This window comes from Gopherus flavomarginatus, chromosome 7, assembly GCF_025201925.1.
Source record: "Gopherus flavomarginatus isolate rGopFla2 chromosome 7, rGopFla2.mat.asm, whole genome shotgun sequence".
Classification (NCBI taxonomy): domain Eukaryota; kingdom Metazoa; phylum Chordata; order Testudines; family Testudinidae; genus Gopherus; species Gopherus flavomarginatus.
The window spans coordinates 50,535,363-50,559,530 of NC_066623.1; the positions used below are offsets into that span (position 1 = coordinate 50,535,363).

The 24,168-nt window shown below is 49.8% G+C and overlaps 1 protein-coding gene across 3 annotated transcripts in view; it reads left to right on the forward strand.

The window, feature by feature from the left end:
- Window positions 1-24,168, forward strand: part of LOC127055730 (myomegalin) — a 163,151-nt gene that overhangs the window by 4,103 nt on the left and 134,880 nt on the right. The window contains exons 1-2 of one of the 3 annotated variants that reach the window (XM_050962970.1): window positions 7,260-7,532; window positions 20,128-20,183. In XM_050962970.1, the coding sequence (XP_050818927.1) occupies window positions 7,507-7,532; window positions 20,128-20,183 (82 nt within the window). In that variant the 5' untranslated portion in view covers window positions 7,260-7,506. Of the gene's footprint in view, window positions 1-7,259; window positions 7,533-20,127; window positions 20,184-22,884; window positions 23,009-24,168 lie in introns of those variants that run through there. The other 2 variants (XM_050962966.1, XM_050962972.1) reach the window with 2 other exon arrangements.

A 24,168-nucleotide genomic window follows, 5' to 3' on the forward strand; every position in this document is an offset into this window, starting at 1 on the left:
GGTGACGGTGACACCCCTGGCCTCATGGCGTAAGCTGCTCTCAGTGCTGTGATGTACACACCCCTCTGGGAACCACCTCTGGGTACATGGTTCCTGCCACAGCTGGCATGATAACTAGGCAAGCCCTTGTACCAGTACCCATGCTCTTACAATGCAGGTGCCTTTCTTAGGGCAGGCTGCTAGGACAGTCTCTGAAAGTCTCTGGGTAAGGATAAAAGGGGTAAAAACAAGGGTGATGTCATGGTCAGGTGTCTGCTACAGACCACCTAACCAGGAAGATAAGGTGGATGAGGCTCTTTTTAAACAACTAAAAATCATCCAAAGCACCAGACTTGGTGGAGATGGGGGACTTCAGCTACCCAGCCATCTCTTGGGGAAAATAATACAGCAAGGCACAGATTATTCAACAAGTTCTTGGAATGTGTTGGAGTCAATTTTTTAGTTCAGAAGATGTAGAAAGCAACTAGGGGAGAGGCTGTTCTAGACCTGATTTTGACAAACAGGGAGGAACTGGCTGAGAATTTGGAAGTGGAAGGTAGCTTGGGTGAAAGTGATCATGAAATGATTGAGTTCATGATTCTAAGGAATGGTAGAAGGGAGAACAGCACAATAAAGACAATGGATTTCAAGAAGGCAGACTTCTGCAAACTCAGGGGGCTGGTAGGTAAGATTCCATGGGAAGCAAGTCAAAGGGGAAAAAGAGCTCAAGAGAGTTGGCAGTTTTTCAAAGAGACTTTATTAAGGGCACAAGAGCAAACTAGCCCACTGTGTAGGAAAGATAGGAAGTATGGCAAGAGACCACCCTGGCTTAACTAGGAGATCTCCAGTGATCTGAAACTCAAAAGAGATTTTTTTATAAGAAGTGGGAACTAGAGCAAATTTTTAAGGATGACAATAAACAAACAACACAATCATGTAGGAACAAAATTAGAACGCCTAAACACAACACGAGATTAAACTAGCTAGAGACATAAAGAGTAAGTCTACAAATACATTAGGAGCAAGAGGAAGACAAAGATCAGGGTAGGCCCATTATTCAATGAGGGGGGAAAGACATTAACAGAAAATGTGGAAATGGCAGAAGTGCTAAATGACTTTTTTTTTGTTTCAGTTTTCACCAAAAAGGTTAGAAGTGATTAACATAGTGAACATCAGTGAAAATTAGATATGATCTGAAGCTAAAATATGGAAAGAACATGTTAAAAATTACTTAGATCAATTAGATGTTTTCAAGTCAGCAGAGCCTGATTAAATGCATCCTAGAATACTCAAGGATCTGACTGAGGAGATATCAGAGCCATTAGTGATTATCTTTGAAAAATCACAGAAAACGGGAGAGATTCCAGAGGACTGGGAGAGGGCAAATATAGTGCCCAAATATAAAAAAGGAAATAAGGACAACCTGGAGAATTACAGACTAGTCAGCTTAACTGCAATACCCGGAAAGAAAATGGAGCAAATAATCAAGCAATCAGTTTGCAAACACCTAGAAGATAATAAGATAAGTAACAGTCTGCATGGATTAATCAAGAACAAATCATGTCAAACCAACCCAATGGCTTTCTTTGACATGGTAACAAGCCTTGTGGATGGAGGGGAAAGTTGTAGATATGGTATATCTTGACTTTTGATACTGTCTCATAAGAACATAAGAATGGCCGTACTGGGTCAGACCAAAGGTCCATCCAGCCAAGTAGCCTGTTTACTGACAGTGGCCAATGCCAGTTGCCCCAGAAGGAGTGAACCTAACAGGTAATGATCAAATGATCTCTCTCCTGCCATCCATCACCGCCCTCTGACAAACAGAGGCTAGGGACATCATTCCTTACCCATCCTGGCTAATAGCCACGAATGGACTTAACCTCTATAAATTTATCCAGTTCTCTTTTAAACCTTGTTATAGTCCTAGCCTTCACAACCTCCTCAGGCAAGGAGTTCCATGGGTTGACTGTGGAATGTGTGAAGAAGAACTTCCTTTTATTTGTTTTAAACCTGGTGCCCATTAATTTAATTTGGTGGCCCCTAATTCTTATATTATGGGAACAAGTAAATAACTTTTCCTTATTCCTTACTCCACATCACTTATGATTTTATGTACCTCTATCATCTTCCCCCTTAGTCTCCTCTTTTCCAAGCTGAAAAGTCCTAGCCTCTTTAATCTCTCCTCATATGGGACCTGTTCCAAACCCCTAATCATTTTAGTTGCTCTTCTCCGAACCTTTTCTAATGCCAGTATATCTTTTTTGAGATGAGGAGACCACATCTGTACGCAGTATTCAAGATGGGGGCCTACCATGGATTTATATAAGGGCAATAAGGTATTTTCCGTCTTATTCTCTATCTCCTTTTTAATAATTCCTAACGTCCTGTTTGCTTTTTTGCCCGCCGCTGCGCACTGCGTGGACATCTTCAGAGAACTATCCACGATGACTCCAAGATCTTTTTCCTGATTGGTTGTAGCTAAATTAGCCCCCATCATATTATATGTGTAGTTGGGGGTTATTTTTCTCAATGTGCATTACTTTGCGTTTATCCACATTAAATTTCATCTGCCATTTTGTTGCCAAATCACTTAGTTTTGTGAGATCTTTCTGAAGTTCTTCACAGTCTGCTTTGGTCTTAACTATCTTGAGCAGTTTAGTATCATCTGCAAACTTTTCCCCCTCACTTTTTACCCCTTTCTCCAGATCATTTATGAATTGGATTGGTCCTAGGACTGACCCTTGGGGAACACCGCTAGTTACCCCTCTCCATTCTGAAAATTTACCATTTATTCTTACTCTTTGTTCCCTGTCTTTTAACCAGTTCTCAGTCCATGAAAGGATCTTCTTTCTTATCCCATGACAACTCTTGCATGACCTTCTCATAAACAAACTAGGGAATACAACCTAGATGGAGCTACTATGTGGTGGGTGCATAGCAGGTCTGAAAACGATTCCCAAAGAGTAGTTATCAGGAATTCAGTCAAACTGGAATGGCATAATGAGTGGGGTCCCACAGGGATCATTCCTGGGTGTGGTTCTGTTCAATATTTTCATAAATGATTTAGATAATGGCATAGAGAGGACACTTACAATAGAGCCCTACCACATTCATAGCTGTGAAAAATGCATCTTGGATTGTGAAATCTGGTCTCCCTGATGAAATCTGGCTATTGTAGGGAGGGCGAAATATTGCCACCCTTACTTCTGCCGGCAGTGGCACTACTTTCAGGGCCGGATGCCTGGCCAGCATCTGCTGCTCTCCAGCTGCCCAGCTCTGAAGGCAATGCAGAAGTAAGGATGGCAATGCCGCTCTCCACCCTCCCCCCGCCACAATAGCCTTGCTACCTCCTTTTGGGTCGGGACCCCCCAGATTGAGAAGCACTGACTTAAGGGCTTCACATGTTTATATGTTTAACATATACATGCTTTGTGACAACACCATGAAATTTAAGATTTAAATATCTGAAGCCATGAAATTCAAGATTTTTAAAATGCTATGACCGTGAAAGATACCAAAATGGATCATGAATTTGGTCAGGCCCTACTTATAAAGCTGGGAGGGCTTGCAAGTGCCTTGGAGGATAGGGTTAAAATTCAAAGTGATCAGGATAAACTGGAGAAATGGACTGACGTAAATAGGATGAATTTCAATAAGGACAAATGCAAAGTACTTCACTCAGGAAGGAACAATCAGTTGCACACATACGAAATGGGAAATGACTGCCTAGGAAGGAGTACTGTGGAAAGTGATCTAGGGGTCATAGTGGATCACAAGCTAAATATGAATCAACAGAGTAACACTATTGCAAAAAAAGCAAACATCATTCTGGAATGTATCAGTGGGAGCATTGTAAGCAAAACATGAGAAATAATTCTTTTGCTCTACTCCATGCTGATTAGGCCTCAGCTGGAGTATTGTGTCCATTTCTGGGTGCCACATTTCGGGAAAGATGCGGACAAATTGGAGAAAGTCTAAAGAAGAGCAACAAAAATTATTAAAGGCCTAGAAAACATGACCTGTGAGGTAAGATTGAAAAATATGGGTTTGTTTAGTCTGGAAAAGAGAAGACTGAGAGGGGGCACAATAACAGTTTTCAAGTACACAAAAGGTTCTTAAAAGGAGGAGGGAGAAAAATTGTTCTCCTTAACCTCTGAGGACAGGACAAGAAACAATGGGCTTACCTTGCAGCAAGGGTAGTTTAGGTTGGAGATTAGGAAAAACTTCCTAACAGTCAGGGTGGTTAAGCACTGGAATAAATTGCCTAGAGAGGTTGTGGAATCTCCATCACTGGAGATTTTTAAGAACAGGTAGGACAAACACCTGTCAGAGATGGTCTAGAATGTGCTAATACTTAGTCCTGCCTTGAGTGCAAGGGACTGGGCTAGATGACCTCTCCAGGTCCCTTCCAGTCCTACACTTCTATGATTCTCTGACAACTACAACTGGCTCTGAACCAGAGTCACACACATGCCAGTCTGGTTAATGAGTAGAGGTTCAATGGTGGGTATAAGGCTGAGCTTTCCCTACAGGCTGGCACTGTGCTGCCCCTATACAGACAGCATGGGCCTCTCTCTGAGGGCAGAAATCTTTCGGCTTGTGGGGCTAGTAGGGTTGTCTGGTATCCTGGACAGGTGGAGCTCAGTAGCTTGTCTGGCAGCCATAAGTGATGATGTCTGGCTTGTCCAAATGGGACTCTGGCTACCCTGGCCTGTTAGATGGGTTCTTCCAAGCTGCACTGACTCCATGACCAGCTCCTCTTATCCCTTCCCACCTTGAGGACATGAACCCAACTCTTCTTCTGGCCCCCACTGCTGCCCTCCCCCTGTGAAAAACTCAGACCAGCTACACTGGGAATTTGATTGAAACTTGGTCCCTCAGTAGCTGCTCGACTCCTTCTTCTGCCTTCCCCAAGGGTCCCCCTGCAGCTGCTGATGGCAGAGGCCACTGCTACCCTACCACTGACCTGACTCCTCCCCTGATTCTCCCAGAGGGGTCTGGGGGACCAGACTTCTGCTGCAGCAGCTGGGCTGCTGCCTCCCTCAAGTCCTGCCCCTCCTGGTGATTTCTCCTGATTCCCTGAGCTACCACCCCATGGCTGCCCAGCTGCCTGCTGTGACCCATGTCTGGAGCTGCCCCTCAGAACCTGGGTGCTGCCCTTGGCCTGTCACAGAATAGCACGGTTCCCTGGTAGCCCCTCCCTGGGTTCCCTGCAGCTGTGCCTCATCCAGCCCTCCCGCTGCTTCCATTGCCAGGCTGCCCTGCATTCCCACCTCCCGCCTGGACCTGAGTCTACCCCACACAGCTGCTGGCTGGGGTCCCCCAGCCTGGCCACTCTGCCTCCCTTCAGCAACATTGTTATGCCTCTCTGCTTGGCTCCCTGTTGGCGTTTGGCCTCTCTTGCCACCTCCTCAGGCCCAGCTGTGCTGGGGGAAGGGAGGTTAGTTTCTCTCCGGTTAGGGCCGGCTCCAGCTTTTTTGCTGCCCCAACTGGAGAAGCGAAAAAAAAGATAAAGCTGATCGGCGACACTTCGGCGGCACCTCGGCTCAACCATGCTGCTTCATTCTTTGGAGGCAATTCAGCAACGGGTCCTTTGCTCCCTCTCTTCCTCTTCAGCAGCACTTCGGCAGCAGCTCTAAGAGGAAGAGAGGGATTGAGGGATCTGCTGCTGAATTGTCGCCGAAGACCTGGACGTGCCGCCCCTTTCCGTTGGCTGCCCTAAGCACCTACTTCCTTCGCTGGTGCCTGGAGCTGGCCCTGTCTCTGGCCATGATGCTCCAGGTGAGTGCAACTCTCTTGGGCCAGACCATATTCAAAGGGTCCCAGGGTGCCTGCTCCCCAGGCCTCTATCTGGGCTCAGTCAGCCCCGTGGTTTTCTACACTTAGGTAACCCAAGTCCAGGCCCTTGGGGTTTGCACCCAGTGACAGGCTGGTGGGATCACTAGTGCAGGGGCACAGCGCTGTGTGGCCTGCCCCTGCCCCCTGGAGACAGCTTGGTGCTCTTGGGGCTGGAGGCCAGGAACCTGGGGGGGGGAGGCTCCTCTGCCCTCTGATAGTGACCTAAGACAAGTCACTTCCCCCAGACCTTTTAAATGTGGGGGCTAAGCCTAGGCCCGTTGCCCTTCATTTAGGCACCAGAACAGAAGCAACCTGATCTCCGAGGTGCTGGGACCCACAGCTTCTGTCTGAGCCGGGGGAACTGCAGCTGCCTGCATCTCTGCCCACGAGCCCCTGATGCTGAGGTGCCAAACTCTGGAAACCCGAGTGTGCAGGTGTAGGCCTGCATCTCTCCCATGTGTACCACTTGTGGAGTTGGACTTGGTAGCCCTGGGCTAGGAACGTGCAGCTGCCACAGCCTGCTAATCAGTCCGGCTGACATGAAGTGTGAGATGCATTCGTTCAGGGGTGATGGCATCAGACAGATGCCTCTGTTGTTTGCAGCTAGTGACACACCAGCAGGGAGGCTGGGGGTGCAGAGAAAGCGGCTGTGTAACAAAGGCGACGTCTGGCTGTCTTGCTCTCTGCGTCTCCACTGTTTGGAGTGCGTTTGCACTGTCCCTCCTCTGTGGGCGGCAGGATTTGTGGCCGTTCTTTGGATAATTCCAGACTCTGCTGCAGACCCAGTTTCTGTCCAGACCACAGGCTGAGACCAGACCAAGAATAGCCTGCCTGGAGTGCTGGAATGTGCAACATGGGGGTAGGGGGGGTGGAGCCCACTTTGAGACACTGTGCTGCTGAGATGTGACCCCCCCCCACTGGAGACTATTTCCATGGAGCTTTGACACAGGTATAATAATCAGCTGGGCTTCTCCGGGTAATGCTGTCCATTTACCCCTGGAACCCAGTGTGCGCATGTCACAGGTGCATGGCATCTTCGGACAGAATCCTGCACGGGAAGGGGGGAACCAAGGCTGGGAGGGTGGCAGATCAAGCAGGAACCCACTGTGGGACCCAGAATTCTCCTTTCTAGGCATCTGATGTGTGTGGGCAGGGGGCTTAGAAAGCAGGCTGGCTATCTCGCTCATCAGCATAGCAACATTCGCAGCTCTGCACTTGCAGAGCTGGAGGCTGTGCTTTCCACCCCAGGAACTTGCATAATGGGTCCTGTTCCCCTTCAGTGGAATCCTTGTTGCTCTGCAGTGGTTGGGGGGCGGCTGTGTACAGCACACAGCATGCTAGTGCGATTGTTTGATGACTGTCCTGGGCTCCACCTCCAGCAGGGCTGACAGCTCAGCTTGTGCTGAGAAACCCGTGCCAGCCAGTCATCTGGGATTCTGTGTGAGTCCTCTGTGCTCAGCTGCTCTCCCGGCCTGCCTGCTCCAAGGTGTGCTGCGTTGGGACAGCCTGTGCTCTGTGATTTGGATAGAGACTCTCTGTGCCAAACAAAGCAGGAAGGAGGCTGGCTCCTCTGCAAGGAGACGTTGTGCTTTTAGCTAGAAACACCAGGGCCCTTCTCCTTCTCCCTACGCAGCTTCTGAGCATCAGTGAGGTGCTGTCCCGAGGAGCAAGCAGAGGGGCCTCAAGATGGAAGGGGCTGCAACAAGGAAAAGGTAAGTGCTGGGCCTGTGGGACCCAGGACCCTTCCAGTGATTGATCCCTCTCTGCCTCACCCTGCCATCCCAGGCTTTGCTGTCCTCCTGCAGCATTCCGTGTGGGAGGGAGCCCCATTGCTGGCTGCGGGAAGGCTGGGCACGCACTCCTCGTGGCAGTTCACATGCACCTTAGCTCCAGTCCATGTGCACTGGACAGAGGCTAGCATGGCAGGCCAGTTAGAACCATTCGTATCACCAGCAAAGCTCTTCTCGCCATAACGCAGCATTTCTCCCCCAGGCCACTCCATAGACAAGTCAGATAAGATGGTGCTTGGTGTCCTGAAGCCATACTTCAAGCTGTGAGGTCGCCAGATCTCACTGGCTACCTGGGTTGATTGGGATCAGTAGCTGGAAGGGGGCGCTGCTCAGATGGTGGATGGGTGACCGAAGGAACACCTAGATGCTTTGGGAAGTGCTGGGCTGGCCGACATCTGTCAGGTTCCATTTCAGAGCCTTGGCTGACAGGTGTAGCCGTCCTTATATAAAGTTTGTGGATCAGTTTCTAAGCACTGGCATACACTTGAGCATTGACTGGTATCATTGTTTCATTGTAAACCCTGTGTGGGTTTACCCTTATTCCAGCATAGCTATTTTGGGACCAGGGCCGTCTTTAGCCATAGGCAGAATAGGCAGCTGCCTAGGGCACCACTAGGTCTGGGGGCACCGCTCTGCCGGAAGCCCGGACAGATAGGAAGCAGCGGAGCATGTAAGAGCAGGACTGCTGGGTCCTAAAGAGAGCTGAATGCAGCACAGTCTGAGGTGGGGGATTGGCTGCTGGGGTCTCTGGGAAGGGGTGGGGGAAGGAACTCACCTATAGGGTGACCAGATGTCCCGATTTTATAGGGACAGTCCTGATATTTGGGTCTTTTTCTTATATAGGCTCCTATTCCCACCCACCCCGTCCCAATTTTTCACACTTGCTGTCTGGTCACTCTAGGTGGGGGTAATTGGTACCTATATAAGACAAAACCCCAAATATCGGGACTGGCCCTATAAAATCAGGACATCTGGATCTGGTCAGCCTAGCTGGGGAGCGCGTCTCTACCCCGGACTGGCAGTGATCCATCTCATCCGGGGGGAGCTGCACAGGGCCAGATGAGCTGCTGTGGCTCCATTGGTGCCCCGTCCCTGAGATCAGATGCTGTGCTAACTTCGCCATGGTCCGTTGGGCTGGCGGCTGTTGGACCAGCAGGCTAGGGGGTGAGCTAAGCATGGAAGCAGTACTGTGTTGCCATTTAGATTGTCATTTAACAAATGTGTTCGCCAAAAATGCTTGCTAACATCTTGAATTCAATTTCAATATTAAAAAAAAAAACAGAAAAAACAAAATTAAGTTGTTGACAATTATTTGTGACAGGTTTGGTATTGGGAAGAGAGTGGTCTAGTTTTCATCAGAGAAACAAAAAGCGTTGACTGACTTTCCTATAGCCCTGTTACTGCTAAATAGAGCCCTCCAGCAACTGTAATATGCTCCTCTCCTTACTAGTGTATAGAGCAGGGGTCGGCAACCTACGACACACGTGCCAAAGGTGGCACGCAAGTTGATTTTTGATGGCATGTGGCGGTGGGCTGAGCGGCTTAGCCCGCCGCTGCTCTGAGGTTCTGGCTGCTGCCCCATTGCCACCTGGGGTCCCGGCCGCCAGCCCTCCTCAGCACCCGCTGCTGGCCTGGGGATCCCCAAGGAACCCCAGGCTGGCAGCGGGCTGAGCAGGCTGGCGGCTGATACCCTGGCTGAGCCACTCAACCCGCTGTCGGCCTGGGGTTCCATTCACTCAGCTGGTAGCGGGCTGAGCAGGACTAAATTCAACGAAATAGGAAAACAAGAGCAACAAATGACAAAGTGCAAGAACATAGAGCAGTGGTCCCCAACCTTTTTTGTCTGGCGGGCACCAGACAAAGGACCAAGCAGTGTCATCCAGAGATGTCGCCGCCGAAATGCTGCCGAATTTCAGTGGCATTTCGACGGATGCTCGTCCGCCAGCCAGTACGCAGGTGCACTGAGAGGCCCCTGTGGGCGCCATGGCACCCTCGGGCACCGCATTGGGGACCCCTGATCTAGAAAGCCTCCTGAAGCACGGCGATCATTTTGATTTAAATGGACTTGAACTGTACGAAGAATTGAGTACACTGTCATCAATGTTGCCACATGCAAAATCAATGATGGACATTGTACAGTTTACTCATACCAGCAAACTTGTTGACATATATCCTAATGTGTACATTGCCACTCGTATTCTACTGACAATTCCTGTAACAGCAGCATCAGGAGAACGGAGTTTCTCAAAACTAAAAGCTCATTAAAATCTATCTCTGCTCTACAAGGAGTCAGGGACACTTGACTGGTCTTGGTATTCTTGCAATCAAACAAGACATCACTTTGTCATATGATGACATTACTGATTTTGCAGCCAAACAAGCCAGAAAGATTGCTTTTAATTAAAAACAAATCCTTGTTTCAATACCTCTTCATAGAAATTTCCAATAAAATGTTGACAAATTAAAAAAATTGTATTATTTGCATCATTCTGTCAAATCAGAATTTTTTCTATAGTGCTACTTCTTTAGTGCTTGTCCATCAGCATTACAGTGTGCTTCATTAAGTTAAACTGGTTTTAATAACATGCACGTGGCAAGTTTTCCAATAGTGTAAGCTTATGTTTGTGTTACTAAGAGCAAGACAGGCACAGGGGCATGAGTTTAATAATCCCGCCTAGGGCACCATAAATACTAAGGACGGCCCTGTTTGGGACCTTTCCAAGGCAGACAAGGTGGGCACAGGAAAGTTCCCAGGAAAGCATTAACTCTCTGTTTCAGTGAGAGCCGTAGCATTGCACTGATGTAGTGTCCGAGGTTGGCATGAATCCGTTATATGCTCCCAGGAGGAGTGGGAGCATGAGAGCAGGCATGAAAGTGGCTGCAGGGCAGAGGGCTTTTAAGAAGGTGGATTTGCGGGAGTGAAGGCGATGTGAGGAAATGAGATGAGACATATTATATTTGGCTCTGGTTGTGTCTCAGTTTGAGTGCCACAGACAATTGCACTGCCAGTAAGCTAAGGATCGCCCATTTAATCCCCTGGTGCAGGGCATTCTTAGGGAGGGGTGCATGGCTCTGAAATGGGCTTCCCACCTGGCCTGGTTGGAGCCTCAATTGTAACCTTGAGACCATGCTTGTCCCAGCACCCTCGTCTGCTAGCCTTTGCATGGGATGGAGAACGCGGGAGGAGTTGGGCTGGAGGCTTGCTTGCTGGAGCACTGGGGATGGAGTGGGAGGAAGCTGTTTTTGTGTGTCTCTCAGCTGCATCCTCTGTGTGTCCAATGCTCGGTATTGCACCTAGAGTGGAAGACGGGTGGAGACACTCCAGCCACATCAGTTGTGCTGACTAGCCTCTGTCCTTCTGGCTCCCGTGCCATGTGGTGTTCTTGCACTGGGGGAATTCTCCCCTACCCTGGTCGGGAATCTCTCCCTACCTTGTCTGACCCTGCTCAAAGCAGGTCTCCACCCTCCAGCCTCTGTTGCCTTGTCACTGCTGGAGCTCTCGCGATTGCGCCATTGGAGGGAGCTGAGCCCAAGGCAGCAATGATGGGAAATGTTTGACCATAAGGCCCCATGTAGCAAAGGCTGTGAGCTGAATGGGATCCTTCCTTCCTTTAGCATAGTCCCAGGTGAAGTGTAGCTTGGCAGGGCCACGCCAGCCCCTCGGGGACATCTGTGCAACCTGCTGTCTTTGAATGAGGCCGTCAGTTCCGTGCGGAGACCCAGTGCCTTCAGTGGGTTTGTCTGATGGAGACGTGGTGAACAGTTTGGCCGGGGCGCTAGGCGAGCTGGAATCCAGCCTGCCCAGGCTATGGATATGTCCACAGACACTGATTTTTGTTTTTGCCAATGGGTGCTCGCTTCTCTCCACCACCTCACCTGCAGAGGGTGGGCATAGCCTCAGGGGGAGAGGCCAAGCAGGGGTGGGGTCTCGGGGCACAGTGGTGGTGGGGGCTTTGGGGGAAAGAGGATGAGTGGGGGCAGTGCCTTGGGGTAGAGCACGAGGGGTGGGGCCCACAAAAGATTAATCCGTCTCTTATCAGAGGGGTAGCCGTGTTAGTCTGGATCTGTAAAAGCAGCAAAAAGTCCTATGGCACCTTATAGACTAACAGACGTATTGGAGCATAAGCTTTCATGAGTGAATACCCACTTTGTCAGATGAATGTAGTGATGCATGTAATCCGTCTCTGCGGGTGCTGAGCACCCCCTATTTTTTTCAATGGGTGCTTGAGTCTTGGAGCACCCATGGAGTTGGCACCTATGGATATACACTGTATCTACCCTTGGAGCTGGGTGGGCGATGGCCAGCAAGGAGACAGAATCATGCTAGTTCTCCTGGAGATCAGGTGGTAAAAATAGACTGTAGCTGTGGAGCACGAGCAGTGGGATGGCAAGTGTGTGCCCATCGGAGACACTAGGTACGTCCTCAGGGTAGCTATCCGCTCCCACCGCTTGCGCTGCAGTGGCTGCTCTGTATCTTTAGCACACTAGCTTGATGAGGGCGAGCTGAGTATGTCTCCTTGAGCTGGAAATAGGACTCTGAACTTGCAGTGTTCATGTACCCTGTGTCTCCTCTGCACTAAAAAACCTAACTGGTTTTTTACGGCACTGATATTGCTTACTTTGACATAGCTAGTTGAGATAAATGCCGCATGGAGGAAGGAGTTAGGCTGAGCTCAGCTAGCTACACTGAGATAAGAACTACTGGTGCTTTGTCTCCAGTAGGATTTCACAGCAACTGAGCTCTCCTCAGCTCTACATATTGCACCTTTTTTTGCAACAAAGACAGACCCTCGGTCTTAGCTGCATTGGCTCTGCAGGGCTAATAGGAATAAAAAGTACCCAAAATGGAATATTGCTATCACAGCTTAACTCTTGTAGTCCCTTGACTTGTGTGCTTCATTTCTTCCTGGTGTTTTAATGACATAGCTGGATGCTTTGGTGAATGCAGGAGTGATCTAGGTCTAGGAGGCTCCTAAAGTTTGGGTTAGCTCCCCAGGAGCTTCCCCGAGTGAAGAGGAATGTAGCTTTGGAAATGTGCAAATGTCAGCATTTTGCCTAGTTCCAGTTATCCTCCCTTACAATGGAAGAGAACTGGTCTCAGCTACATATGCTCTCTACATCTGTGTAGGTTCTTATGCTACAGTTTGGAGCGTGTGATAAAACATTTCAAAACGTGTGGGGGGATGTGGTATTAATTTCTTGGTTCATCTAATATAGGGTGACCAGACGTCCCGATTTTATAGGGACAGTCCTGATTTTTGGGTCTTTTTCTTATGTAGGCTCCTGTTACCTCCTACTCCCATCCTGAGTTTTCACACTTGCTGTCTGGTCACCCTAGTCTAATAGTTCATTAAGGGTGCAGTTTGTGATGTATTGAGAATGGGGTTAAAATGACTAGCTCTCACTTTAAGAGTAAGGGATTTCCTACGCCCGCTTGCAGGCTAAGGGGCTTTGTAGAGAAGCATGTGATCTGGGCCTTTAGCAGGCAGTCTGCAAAGAGCAAAGTTGGTGAGTTGTGCCACACTGCCTTAGGGAGCAGCCTTCTTTGTCTCTCTCTGTTTTTGGTTCTTGCATGTTAAGTTTCTGGATGCTAAGCAGTGAAATCATGGAAACCTTCCTGAAAGATAAAAATATAAAATATGCTAACTTCTTTTCATGTGCAGTGAATGAAAGACAGTTCACCCCAATGCAGGGGCCCCACTGTGTCAGCCCTGGCTTGAGTGGAGGTGCATGGATCAGCTGCTTAGACATGAGGGTGAATTTCGTCCTAGTTTCATTTTGAATTTCTTCCTTCTGCAGCTGCCAGGCAAAAAGTTTTGCTCTTTTATTCACCTACTAATGTGCATTAGCTTAGTAAACTGTAATGCTGTTCCTCCTTTTGGGGGCTCATTTCCTATGTACTTGTCTAGTGCTATGTAAAGTAATGACCATTCCCGTCTCTCTGTTGGGGTGTGTGTGTGAATGTGTAAATAATAGATTACATTGATTTCCTGTATATACCCTCGCTGTGGGATTTATAAGAGTTGCGCATGTGCAGTACCTCTGGCATGGAGCTTTCTTCCTCAGCTATTGAATTGTACATGAACTGGGGAAGGTCACACTACGTATGTGTGTGTGTCTGGCAGGTGACGCAGTGCCCTGAGTGAGCTCCTGCCTCATAGCTCCTAATTTCTGCAAAAGAGCTCTCCTGTGACTTCTGGAAGCACACAGGGCAGCTCCTACCGGGCCTCATTGCCCTGCATCTTGCAGAGTCACTTACAACTGTGCAAAGGGAAGTTAAGACACTACCAAGTCAGAGCCATGTCCCTTGTTGGCTTTGCATACTCATGGATGGTGACCCAATGGGAGATCCTGTGTAGGGAAGGGCGCTCTAGGAGTGGCTGGGCCAATGAGTCCACATCAGGGCCGCCCAGAGGATTCAGGGGGCCTGGGGCAAAGCAATTTTGGGGGCCCCTTCCATAAAAAAATTGCAATACTATATTCTCGTGGGGGCCCCTGCAGGGCCCAGGCAAATTGCCTCACTTGCTCCCTGCCAGAGGCAGCCCTGGGAAAAATAAACCTTCCACATCTCGGCACAAATCCAGCTTTGAGAAAACTTCTTTACAAGGTATCGCTGGTTCTCAGCATCAGCTAGTGCTAAAAGGCACTAAAGCTCATTAAAAGGGCTGGACAAATATTTTCTGTCAAAACTTTTTTTGGATCGAAAACTAGGGGTTTTTAAAAAGCAAAAGAAAATCACGGACAATGTCTGCTTTCCTTCAAAATTTGTTGTGTTTTTTTTTAATTAAAAAGCTGAAATTAGTCTACCAAAACCTGAATATGGTTTGGGGTTTCAGAAGTGTGCGGCCAAATGTTTGCTGCTTGCTGTGTTTGATTGTTTAAAGAAACACTAAAAAATTCTGCTTAAAAAGATCCAAAACTTTTGAACCACTCAGCTTGTGACCAAACGCCTGAGCCCATCCAGTCAGAGATTTTTCCAGGTTTCTCATACTCTGCTGGCTTTCTTGACTCATATCTGTCTCCATAACTTTGGGTTCATTTAGATTAGAACATAAGAACAGCCATACTGGGTCAAACCAAAGGTCCATCCAGCCCAGTATCCTGTCTATCGACAATGGCCAATGCCAAGTGCCCCAGAGGGAGTGAACCTAACAGGTAATGATCAAGTGATCTCTCCCCTGCTATCCATCTCCACCCTCTGACAAACAGAGGCTAGGGACACCATTCGTTACCCATCCTGGCTAATAGCCATTAATGGACTTAGCCTCCATGCATTTATCTGTTTCCTAGAGATTGGCTCCATGGGGTCCCTCGCAAACTGGAGACGGTTACTGTGGGTTTGTCTTTAGAATAGCTTATGTACATACTCCACGAACTGAGCATTTGAGCTTGTTCCAGAATCTGGGATGAGCCTATGTTGTGAAAACTGACATACTCAAAATAGCACATGCATGTGAATGGACACAGGGTGCTAAAATTAAATTAACCAGGGGTTCTCAAACTGGGGGTCGGGACCCCTCAGGGGGTCACAAGGTTATTACTGGGGGTCGCGAGCTGTCAACCTCCACCTCAAACCCCGCTTTGCCTCCAGCATATATAATAGTGTTAAATATACAAAAAAGTGTTTTCAATGTATGGAGGGGGAGTCGCACTCAGAGGTTTGCTATGTGAATGGGGTCACCAGGACAAAAAAGTTTGAGAACCACTGAATTAAATCCTCTGAAGCCTCAGGGAATGCCCGGGGGTGGGGGCGGGGAAGGTGTCTCCCTTGGTAGGGTCAGGAAGGAGGTAGGTGGTGTAGGATATTGCTCTTCTCATGTGATCCTTCCCCCAGTGGCTAATTTTAAATGAAGCTACTCTCCCCTGACATGAATCTCCCTATAGCACTGAAATTAAATATAGACTATAATTTGGCATTTGAGAAGTAAAATGGATGGTAGCCCTAATGGAAAAGCTAACAGCTTGGCTCTTCTGCAAGCCTCAAACTGCTGAATGAGCTTTAGAGAAGTGAAGGCTGTGCCTCCCAAACAGCCTGGCCCTGCCCCCTATCTGACCCCCCCTACTTCCTGTCCCCCAACTGCCCACCCCCCTCAGAATCCCCGACCTATCCTGTTCCTTGCCCCCTCACCATCCCCAAGAGACCCACCACCACCACCCCGGGACCCCACCCCTGCTCCCTGTCCCCTTACTGCCCTGACCCCTATCCAGCCCCCCACTGAGTCTTGACAAACCCCCGGAACACCCACAATCCAACCCCCCCATTCCCTATCCCCTGACCGCCCCCTCCCACCTCTGCCCCCTCCCTGTGCCCTGACTGTCCCCAGGCCTTTCTGCCCCTTAGCCAACCCCCCCCCGCCCCCGCCCCTTACCCCTGGCGTCCCGCTCACCTGGAACCTTAGCGCGTTGTATCCAGCAGTGTCCCTGCACAGTGGTGCGGCATGGCTCGGGCGGGGCTCCTGAGCTCCGCCCCGCTCAGAACCACATGGTAAGGGGGCGGGGCTGGCAGCTCAGGAGTCCCGCTGGCGCCACAGTGCACTGCTGTTCAGGGACACTGCTGGATCCGTTGAGGCTCCGGATGAGGGGCAGAGGCAGGGTCGGGCTAGGGCAGGAGCCTCGCCCGTTCTCTTGGGGGCCCCTGCGGAACCCGGGGCCTGGGGCAAATTGCCCCACTTGCCCCCCCCCCAGGCTGCCCTGGTCCACATCATGGAATTTCCTTTCTTAACTCCGAAACCAACCTAGCCTAAGAGATGTGGCGACGCTGTGTTAGGAGACTGTGAGGGCTGCAAAGTTAAACCAGTCAAAGGTAGGGATGAGTCAGGAGTGGGGTGTGTCTGTGGCTGCGTGCAGGCATGGGCACTCTTTGACATCCTGCCAACTGGGCAATAGCATGAAAGGACTCCTTGTTTCTGAAAAGAAACTGGCTCTTTATCAAGAGACCTATGTACAGAGGTGCTGCAACTGCAGTCGGCTGGCCAACCATGTGCACGTGGACTGCAGACTGCTTCCTCCTAACCCTTCCCTCCTGCAACTTGGGCTCCGCTCTCCCAGTTCCATGCAGGTTGCTGCTGTCTCTAGTGCTGGGTCTCAGCTACTGCTCTGGGTAGCAGTCTGTCTTTCTGCAGTGGAGATGCAGAGTGAGGCTCCATGAAGGGGTGTGCCCTGTTCCTGTGGGGAGGCCAGTGGCTTGAGATTTATCTGTCCTGCACCCTGCAGTCTCCAGGGGGAGCGGCAGCCCCACTTCCCCAGCATCTACTGACCTCTCTCTCCATTGGGGAGTAGGGCATGGCTGGGGGATCTCCTCAGCTCTTTCCATGGAGGAGGCAGCAGCTCTGTGTGTGTCCCCCTCCACCCATAAATTGGGGATGGGGGGTTCCCCTGTGTCCCCAACTGTCCAATCCTCACTGCCCCCAAGTAATCCATCCCCCAAGTGTATTCATTCTTCCCATCTCAGTAACTTACTACTTATTGGTGCAGTGACTGGCCTGTCCGAGGCAGGAAACCTGAGTGCTAGCAGGAGCTGCTGCCCTTCCAGCCATAATAGACCCCATCGCCTTCCACTGCCCACTCAGTGACCTCACCCAGCCCCGGGGGCACAGGGCTTGTTAAAGGAATACACAGACAGATGGGAAGTTAGTGAATCCTGTGTGTCTCCCTGTCCTGGGAGGGACATCAGGTCACTGGTATCTCCGCCTGGAGCCTGCCGTGTTTTCCTTGGAGGATTCCTCCTGCAGGAAGGTTTTTCTGGTGCAGCGTTTGGTTCTGTACCAAAGCCGGGCCACAAGCCCAGCCTCAAACTGCCAGGTGCATGGGCTCTGCTCACCGGGGCACATAGACCTCCACTAGGCTCTACAGCCTTGGTCATGCTCCCCGCTGTGGGGTTGGGCCAGCACCATGCTCTGTGTTAGTGCTCGCATAGCATCTGAGCAGGGCCTCTCAAATGAGGAAGCAGAGCTCACCATGCAGGTCTGCCATGACGCGTGCTGCCAGAAGGGGTCAATGCAGTGGTGCAGAAAAGGCAGAAGGCTGAGTCCCATTGGTAGCAGCAGTTTCTTCTCAGGAGCACCTCTGTGCCCTCCTCCCTCCCCTCCCAAGGGGGGCTTGGATTTCTCTTCTCTTTGCCAGCAGCTCAGACAGACCCACTCAAGTCTGAGTGGAGGGAATCTGAGCTGCTAATGGGTCTAGAGTGACTCTGACCTGAGGGCACCTCCATTTCCATCCCGACCTTGCCATCAACCCGCAATGGCTTCGCTGTCCTTACACTTATCTTCTGGCACCAATCAGGCCCCCTCTGGGATTAGGGACCACACACACAAACACACTTTTCTGTGGCTTGTAATTTGGCCAGGTCTGGACAGATTTTCCTGGAGCAGCAAAAGGCCAGGTGGCTCTGATCCCAGACCTGTCCTCCTACCTCTGCCAGGTTTCTAGCTTCCTGCTCCAAATCCCTGAGCTACAAGAGGTGTCTGAGGAAAGGCTGCAGATAACCTTTGTAAACACTGACAGTGCTGCTTCCCGCCTGCTCCTCTATCTCAGTTCTCAAACTGGCAGAACCACTGCAAAATCAGATGTATCAGCAATAAATGGAAAGCTGCATTGCAGCCGAAACATGGCAAATTTCAGCTCCTAAGGTTACGGTTTAGCAAAGTTATAAGCAACTGAAGACAGATGGTTCTTGTAGTGCACAGGGCTAGGCAGGCTCCGAACTCACAGTGCTGGGTGTTCAGCCGGCTCGTGGAGGAGGAGTCTCCGTGAATTGCAGCCAGTCTATAATGTGTGACTCAGCCCCATGCGCCAAGGCCCTCATTTTGCAGTGAACACTGCATGGGCTCAAGGGTGTGCCCGCACAGCACTCAGTGTGGGATCAGGACCTGAATTTCTTTCTCCTGCATGACAGCCTCAACTGCAGGTCTGTTCAGCTCTTACCTTAACTGTAGTGCCTGTCCCGGTTATGGGTGGACTGCACCTCTGAGCCCTCCCGATGTCTCTGAGAGCACCCCTTGGGGGCTCTGGCTGTCATCTCTCAGGGTGGGGTCAGGCGATCCTGCCACTCTCAGAGCAGGAGCTGGTTCAGCCCTCTGTGAGTACCTCAGCAGGCCTGGTGTATGCCCAGATCCTGCAATTCTGTCCCTCCAGGGCATGACAGTGAGAATTAGTGACCCAACAGCTTTCTTTAATTGGCATTTGTTTAGAACAAAAGCATTTGAGAGAGAACAGATCTTAAAATAATGGAGCAGGCTCAATGCAATGGGTATTTTTCCCTGATGCTTGCCATTCCTGGACTGGGAAAGCACCATTCCATGGGGCCTGGGTACATCCACACTGCAGGGTGACTCCAGCTCAGGTAGGCACACCCCCACTAGCTGGAATCTAACTAGCATGGCTAAAAGCAGCAGTGAAAATGGGGGTCCAGCCCACCACCACATAGGGCAACGTGAGTACGTACCCGGAGTTCCAGGGAGGCTTGTGCAGCCTCCACTGGAATCCAGGCTGCCATGTTTTCACTGCCATTTTTTGCCATACTAGCTAGAGCAAAGTTAGCACAAGTGTGCCTAGGCTGCAGTCACCCTTCTGACTGCTGTGCAGACATAACCTCTGTATCCCTCTATGCCAGCTTGAACCCCTAGACAGCTGCTGACAATGCCTCCTCTCTGCAGAGCACTTCTAAACTGTTGGTAGCCCTGTGGGCTGGCGGGTTCCAGCATTGTGAAACAGGGTTTACAGCAAGAAAAGGAATCTTGGAAGCAAATGGCTTGGCCAATCCTAGCATATACCTAGGTGTCCTTATCTCAGAAGCCCTTGTGTTGCTTTTCCCACTGCCTTTATCGCCTTCAATCAATAGATGCACAGAAAGTCTTAGAACCCCTGGTCAGGTGATGCAGTCTCCAAGTATAAATATTCCGAGATTTGTACATTGCAGCTCCTACGGTATCCACAACATTGTGTATCACTTCATTTCTGTCACAGCACCTAAACCCTTAGGAGATGTCAGGCTTCTCTCCCTGGGGAGCCATCCTATTTATGCCATATGCTGGAGCTTCCCGAAGCCCCACATGGGGACAGGCCTAGAGAAGGTGGCTGATAAGTCTGTTGTCAGTGAACCCAGCCAGAGCTCCCAGCATCGGTGAGACACAAAACCAAAGTCAGAAATAAATAATGGGGGGCGTGTTTCTAGCTGGACTATTTGAACGTGACGTGAGCAACTCTAGAATGAGCTGTGGGCACAGAACTGCTCTAATAGTGCTGTGGGATGGGGAATGCATTCAGTGCTTGGAACTCCCCTATTGAGATATGTGGGGAGGATGGTGTTGGGGACTCTCTGAATGGTGATGCTGGGGTTTTCTGTCAGGATCTCTCTGGATCTGTGGCAGGTGGAGTGGTTTCTATGGATACAGGACAGTGCCAGGGGTCAGTATCGGGGTCTCTGTCAGTAAAAGAAGGGAAGCTTTCTGCCTTGGGAACCCAGCCCCGGTGTGCAGTGTTGTCTATTGACATTGACCCATGTGTCCTTTCTCTGCAGGGATTACTGCGATGGTGACGGGAAGGAGATGGTGCCTGGAGCCAGTCACGTGACAGGTAAAGAGCCCTGCCCTTTACTGAAGAGCTGGCCTGCACCCAGGTCAGGCTATCTATGTGGTTGCCTCTGATCTGTGTTCTTCGCTCCTCCCGTTCTCGAGACCCTTGTAAATGTCAGGAGCATGCTGTGTGTCCCCCATCCCAGTTAGCACTGGAGGCCTAGCAGCAAACTCTGGTGTACCCCATCGGTCACCTCTCTCCAGCACAATTCATGGCCAGTTATAATGACCCTTCCTCTGTGGTCGTTGGGCAGCAGCCACCCCATCTGACAGCACATGAATTCCAGCTAATTCATGTTATTCTTTCGAGTGCTCTGTAGCCTTGATCCACTAACTTTGTAATTCCCTTAGCAAAGCAATCCAGTTGGTCTGGGATAACTAGTTATTTATAGACCACAGCACGTTACTCATGCTTCCATTACCCTCCAGCTGTTTTTAGATTTCTTTTCCTCTTAATGTGTTGTCACGTGATTGTGCATAGTGACCAATCTTCCATTATAACTCTTATGAGATGGGAGAGCAAGGGTGGTTCAGTGGTTTAGGGTGCTAGCAGGGGGCGTGAGAGACCTGATCCACCCTGCTCCACCAAAGACTTCCTGAGTGACTTGACAAGTCATTTAGTGTCTCTGCGCCTCGGTTCCCATCTGCACAATGGAGATTTTCACCCTGCCCCCCAGGGAAATACATCCGAGTGTGAGATGCTCCAGTACATAAGAGAATTCTTGCCCGTGTTCTCTTTCTTTGGCGTGGGAACGAATCACTTCTAGACCAGTCTCACAACCATTTACCCTGCTTCCCAGATCCCTGGTCCAGAACCTGATTCCAGGCCCAGGCCCAGATTTCCTTCCCTGTGGACACCTGAAAATCCTCACGAGCTGGCAGGGACCCTAGTACTGTCTGTGTTGTGTGTATGGTTCCTGCTGGCCCACTGAGGCCTTCAGGGATGCCGCAGAGGCAGGGGCCAGAGTCAACGTATGGTGCCTGAGGAAGCAGGGACGGGTAATAAGAAGCTGGTTGAGCACCATGACAACCCCTGACGCTTCATAGGTGTCCGTGCTTCCTGGCTGTCTGGTACTAGTGACTTGCAGAGCAGCCTGGCTCAGCTAGTCCCATTGGATGGCAGAGCTCAGGGGCTCCCCAAGCTGACCTGTTTCCGGTACATGTCAGACAATTCAAACTGCCAAGGACATAAGGATGACTTCAGACAAAACACTTGACGCTTTGGGTAAGGCTGAGGGTTCCTGTCAGTGAGCTCAGGATAAAAAACCCTAAAAGAATGCTGTAATGTAATCACATCAGAATGGCCATACTGGGTCTGACCAATGGTCCAATTAGCCCAGTATCCTGCCTTCTGACAATGACCGGTGCCAGATGCTTCTGAGGCAATTAACAGAACAAGGCAATTTATGGGATGATCTGTCCCATTGTCCAGTCCCAGCTTCTGACAGTCAGAGGTTTAGGGACACCCAGAGCATGGGGTCGCATCCCTGGCCATCCCGGCTAATAGCCATTGATGGACCCATGCTCCATGAACTTATCCAGTTCTTTTTTGAACAAGTTATAGTTTTGGCCTTCACAACATTCATGACAAGTTCCACAGGTTAACTGTATGTTCTGTGAAGAAATACTTCCTTATGTATGTTTTAAATTTACTGACTATTAATTTAATCGAGTGACCCCTAGTTCCTGTGTTGTGTGATATGCTAAATAACACTTCCTATTCATTTTCTCCACAACATTTGTGATTTTTATAGATCTCTATCGTATCTCTCCCTTAGGCATCTCTTTTTTTCTAAAATGAACAGTTCCAGTCTTTTTAATCTCTTCTTAGATGGAAGCTGTTCCATACGCCTAATCAAATTTGTTGCCCTTCTCTGTACCTTTTCCAGTTCTAATATATCTTTTTTGAAATGGGGCGACCAGAACTGCGGGCAGTATGCAAGTGTGGGCGTACCAGGGATTTCGGTTTTGGCATTATGAATTTTCTGTTTTATTATCTATCCCTTTCTTAATGATTTCCAACATTCTGTTCACTTTTTTAATTGCTGTTGCACATTGAGTGGATGTTTTCTGATAATTATTCACAATGACTCCAAGATCTTTCTCTTGAGTGGTAACAGCTAACTTAGACCCCATCATTTTGTATGTGTAATTGGGATTATTTTTTCCAAAGTGCATTACTTTGTACTTTTCAACATTGAATTGCATCTGCCATTTTGTCACTCAGTTTTGTAAGATCCCTTCATAACTCTTTGCGGTCAGGTTTGAACTTAACTGTTCTGAATAATTTTGTATCATCAGCAATTTTGCCACCTGACTGCTCACCCCCTTTTCCAAATTTGAACAGCACTGGTCGCAGTATGGATCCTATTTACCTCTCTCCATTTATTTCTACTCTTTGTTTCCTATCTTCTGACCAGTTATTGATCCATTAATGGACCTTCCCTCTTATTCCATGATTGCTTACTTTGTTTAAGAGGCTTTGGTGAAGGACCTTGTCAAAGGCTTTCAGAAAGTCCAAGTACACTATATCCTCCTGATCACCCTTGTCCATGTGCCTGTTTGACTATCTCAAAGAATTCTGATAGATTGGTGAGGCATGATTTCCCTTTATAAAAGCCATGCTGTCTCTTCCCCAACATATCGTGTTTATCTATGTGTCTGATAATTCTGTTCTTTACTGTAGTTATAAACAAAACAAGCCCCTGACATCCAGAGAGGGTCAAGCAAATAGCCTTAACTGACCCCGATAGTAATACCCTGAGAAACCACCCAGGAACTCCAAGACAACCTTATCCATCCATCACAAAGCATTTCAACTCCTGAGTGAGCGCAAAGGCTAGATAATATTGTCCCGTTTAGCTTGAGTAGTTAGCCAATATATGGGGTCTTGTCGGGTTGTTTCCCTTAGGAGGAGAAACTGATGATACAAATCAAATGTTTCTTTGGTGCAATCCTGTTTATTTACAAAGAATGTATGTTAGGAACAACCAACAGCAGGGACTTACTGGCTGACAATACTAAGCCTGCTGCCAGCCAGCGCTTTGTGCCAAAGAAGCTCTTTTGGCTTCCTTTCAGGGCCACACGACCTCTGCTTCTCTGACTTTCTCCTGGCTTTTCTGACTTCTTTCTGCTTCTCACACCCACCTCTGCTATTCAATTAATGTCCTAGCCCAGGAGCAGATTTACCATAAAACAGACTGTCCGGTGGCATGGGGCCCCCAATGATAGGAGTCCCCACCAAAATGCAGGACAAATATCTGACAACCTGCCTCCAAGTCCGGCTGGTGGCAGCAGGGTGCAGGCAGGCAGGTGGCTGGTGGTCCCATGCCACTCCCGGAAGCGGCAGGCTGCTGGCACGTCGCTGTGTTCCCCTGGTGGGGGGTGGCTCCACGCACTGCCCCCCCCCACCCCCGGGCAGCACATGGAGACCTGCTGCTCCCCTCCCACCCAAGAGGCACACAGAGACATGCCAGCAGCAGCACAGCAGGGTTAAGGCGGCTCCTTGCCCACTCTGCCTCCCTCCTTCCATGCTGCTTTGCTCCCAGAAGCGGCCGGCATGACCCTGCGGCCCCTGGGGGGGGTGTCTCTGTGCGCTGCCACCGCCCCAAGTGCTGACTCCACAGCTCCCATTGGCCGAGAACTGTGCCCAATGGGAGCTGCGTGTGTGGTGCCTGTGGGCAGCAGCACATGGAGACCCCTTGGCCCCCCCTGCCTAGGAGCTGCTGCTAGAGGGAGGTGTGTGCTGGTCATTTTGGGAGCTGCGCTGCCCAAGGTAAGCACTGCCCCCCTGCCCACCTCCCGCACCCCAGCCCCAGCTCGGAGCTTGCACCCCACATCCAAACTTCCTTCCAGAGTGCGCACCTCCTCCCAAACCCCTGCCCAGAGCCCGCACCCCACACCCAAACTTCCTTCCAGAGCCCTCACCCCCTCCTGCACCCCAACCTCCTGCCCCAATCAAGGTACCTCACTTTATTTTCATTTAC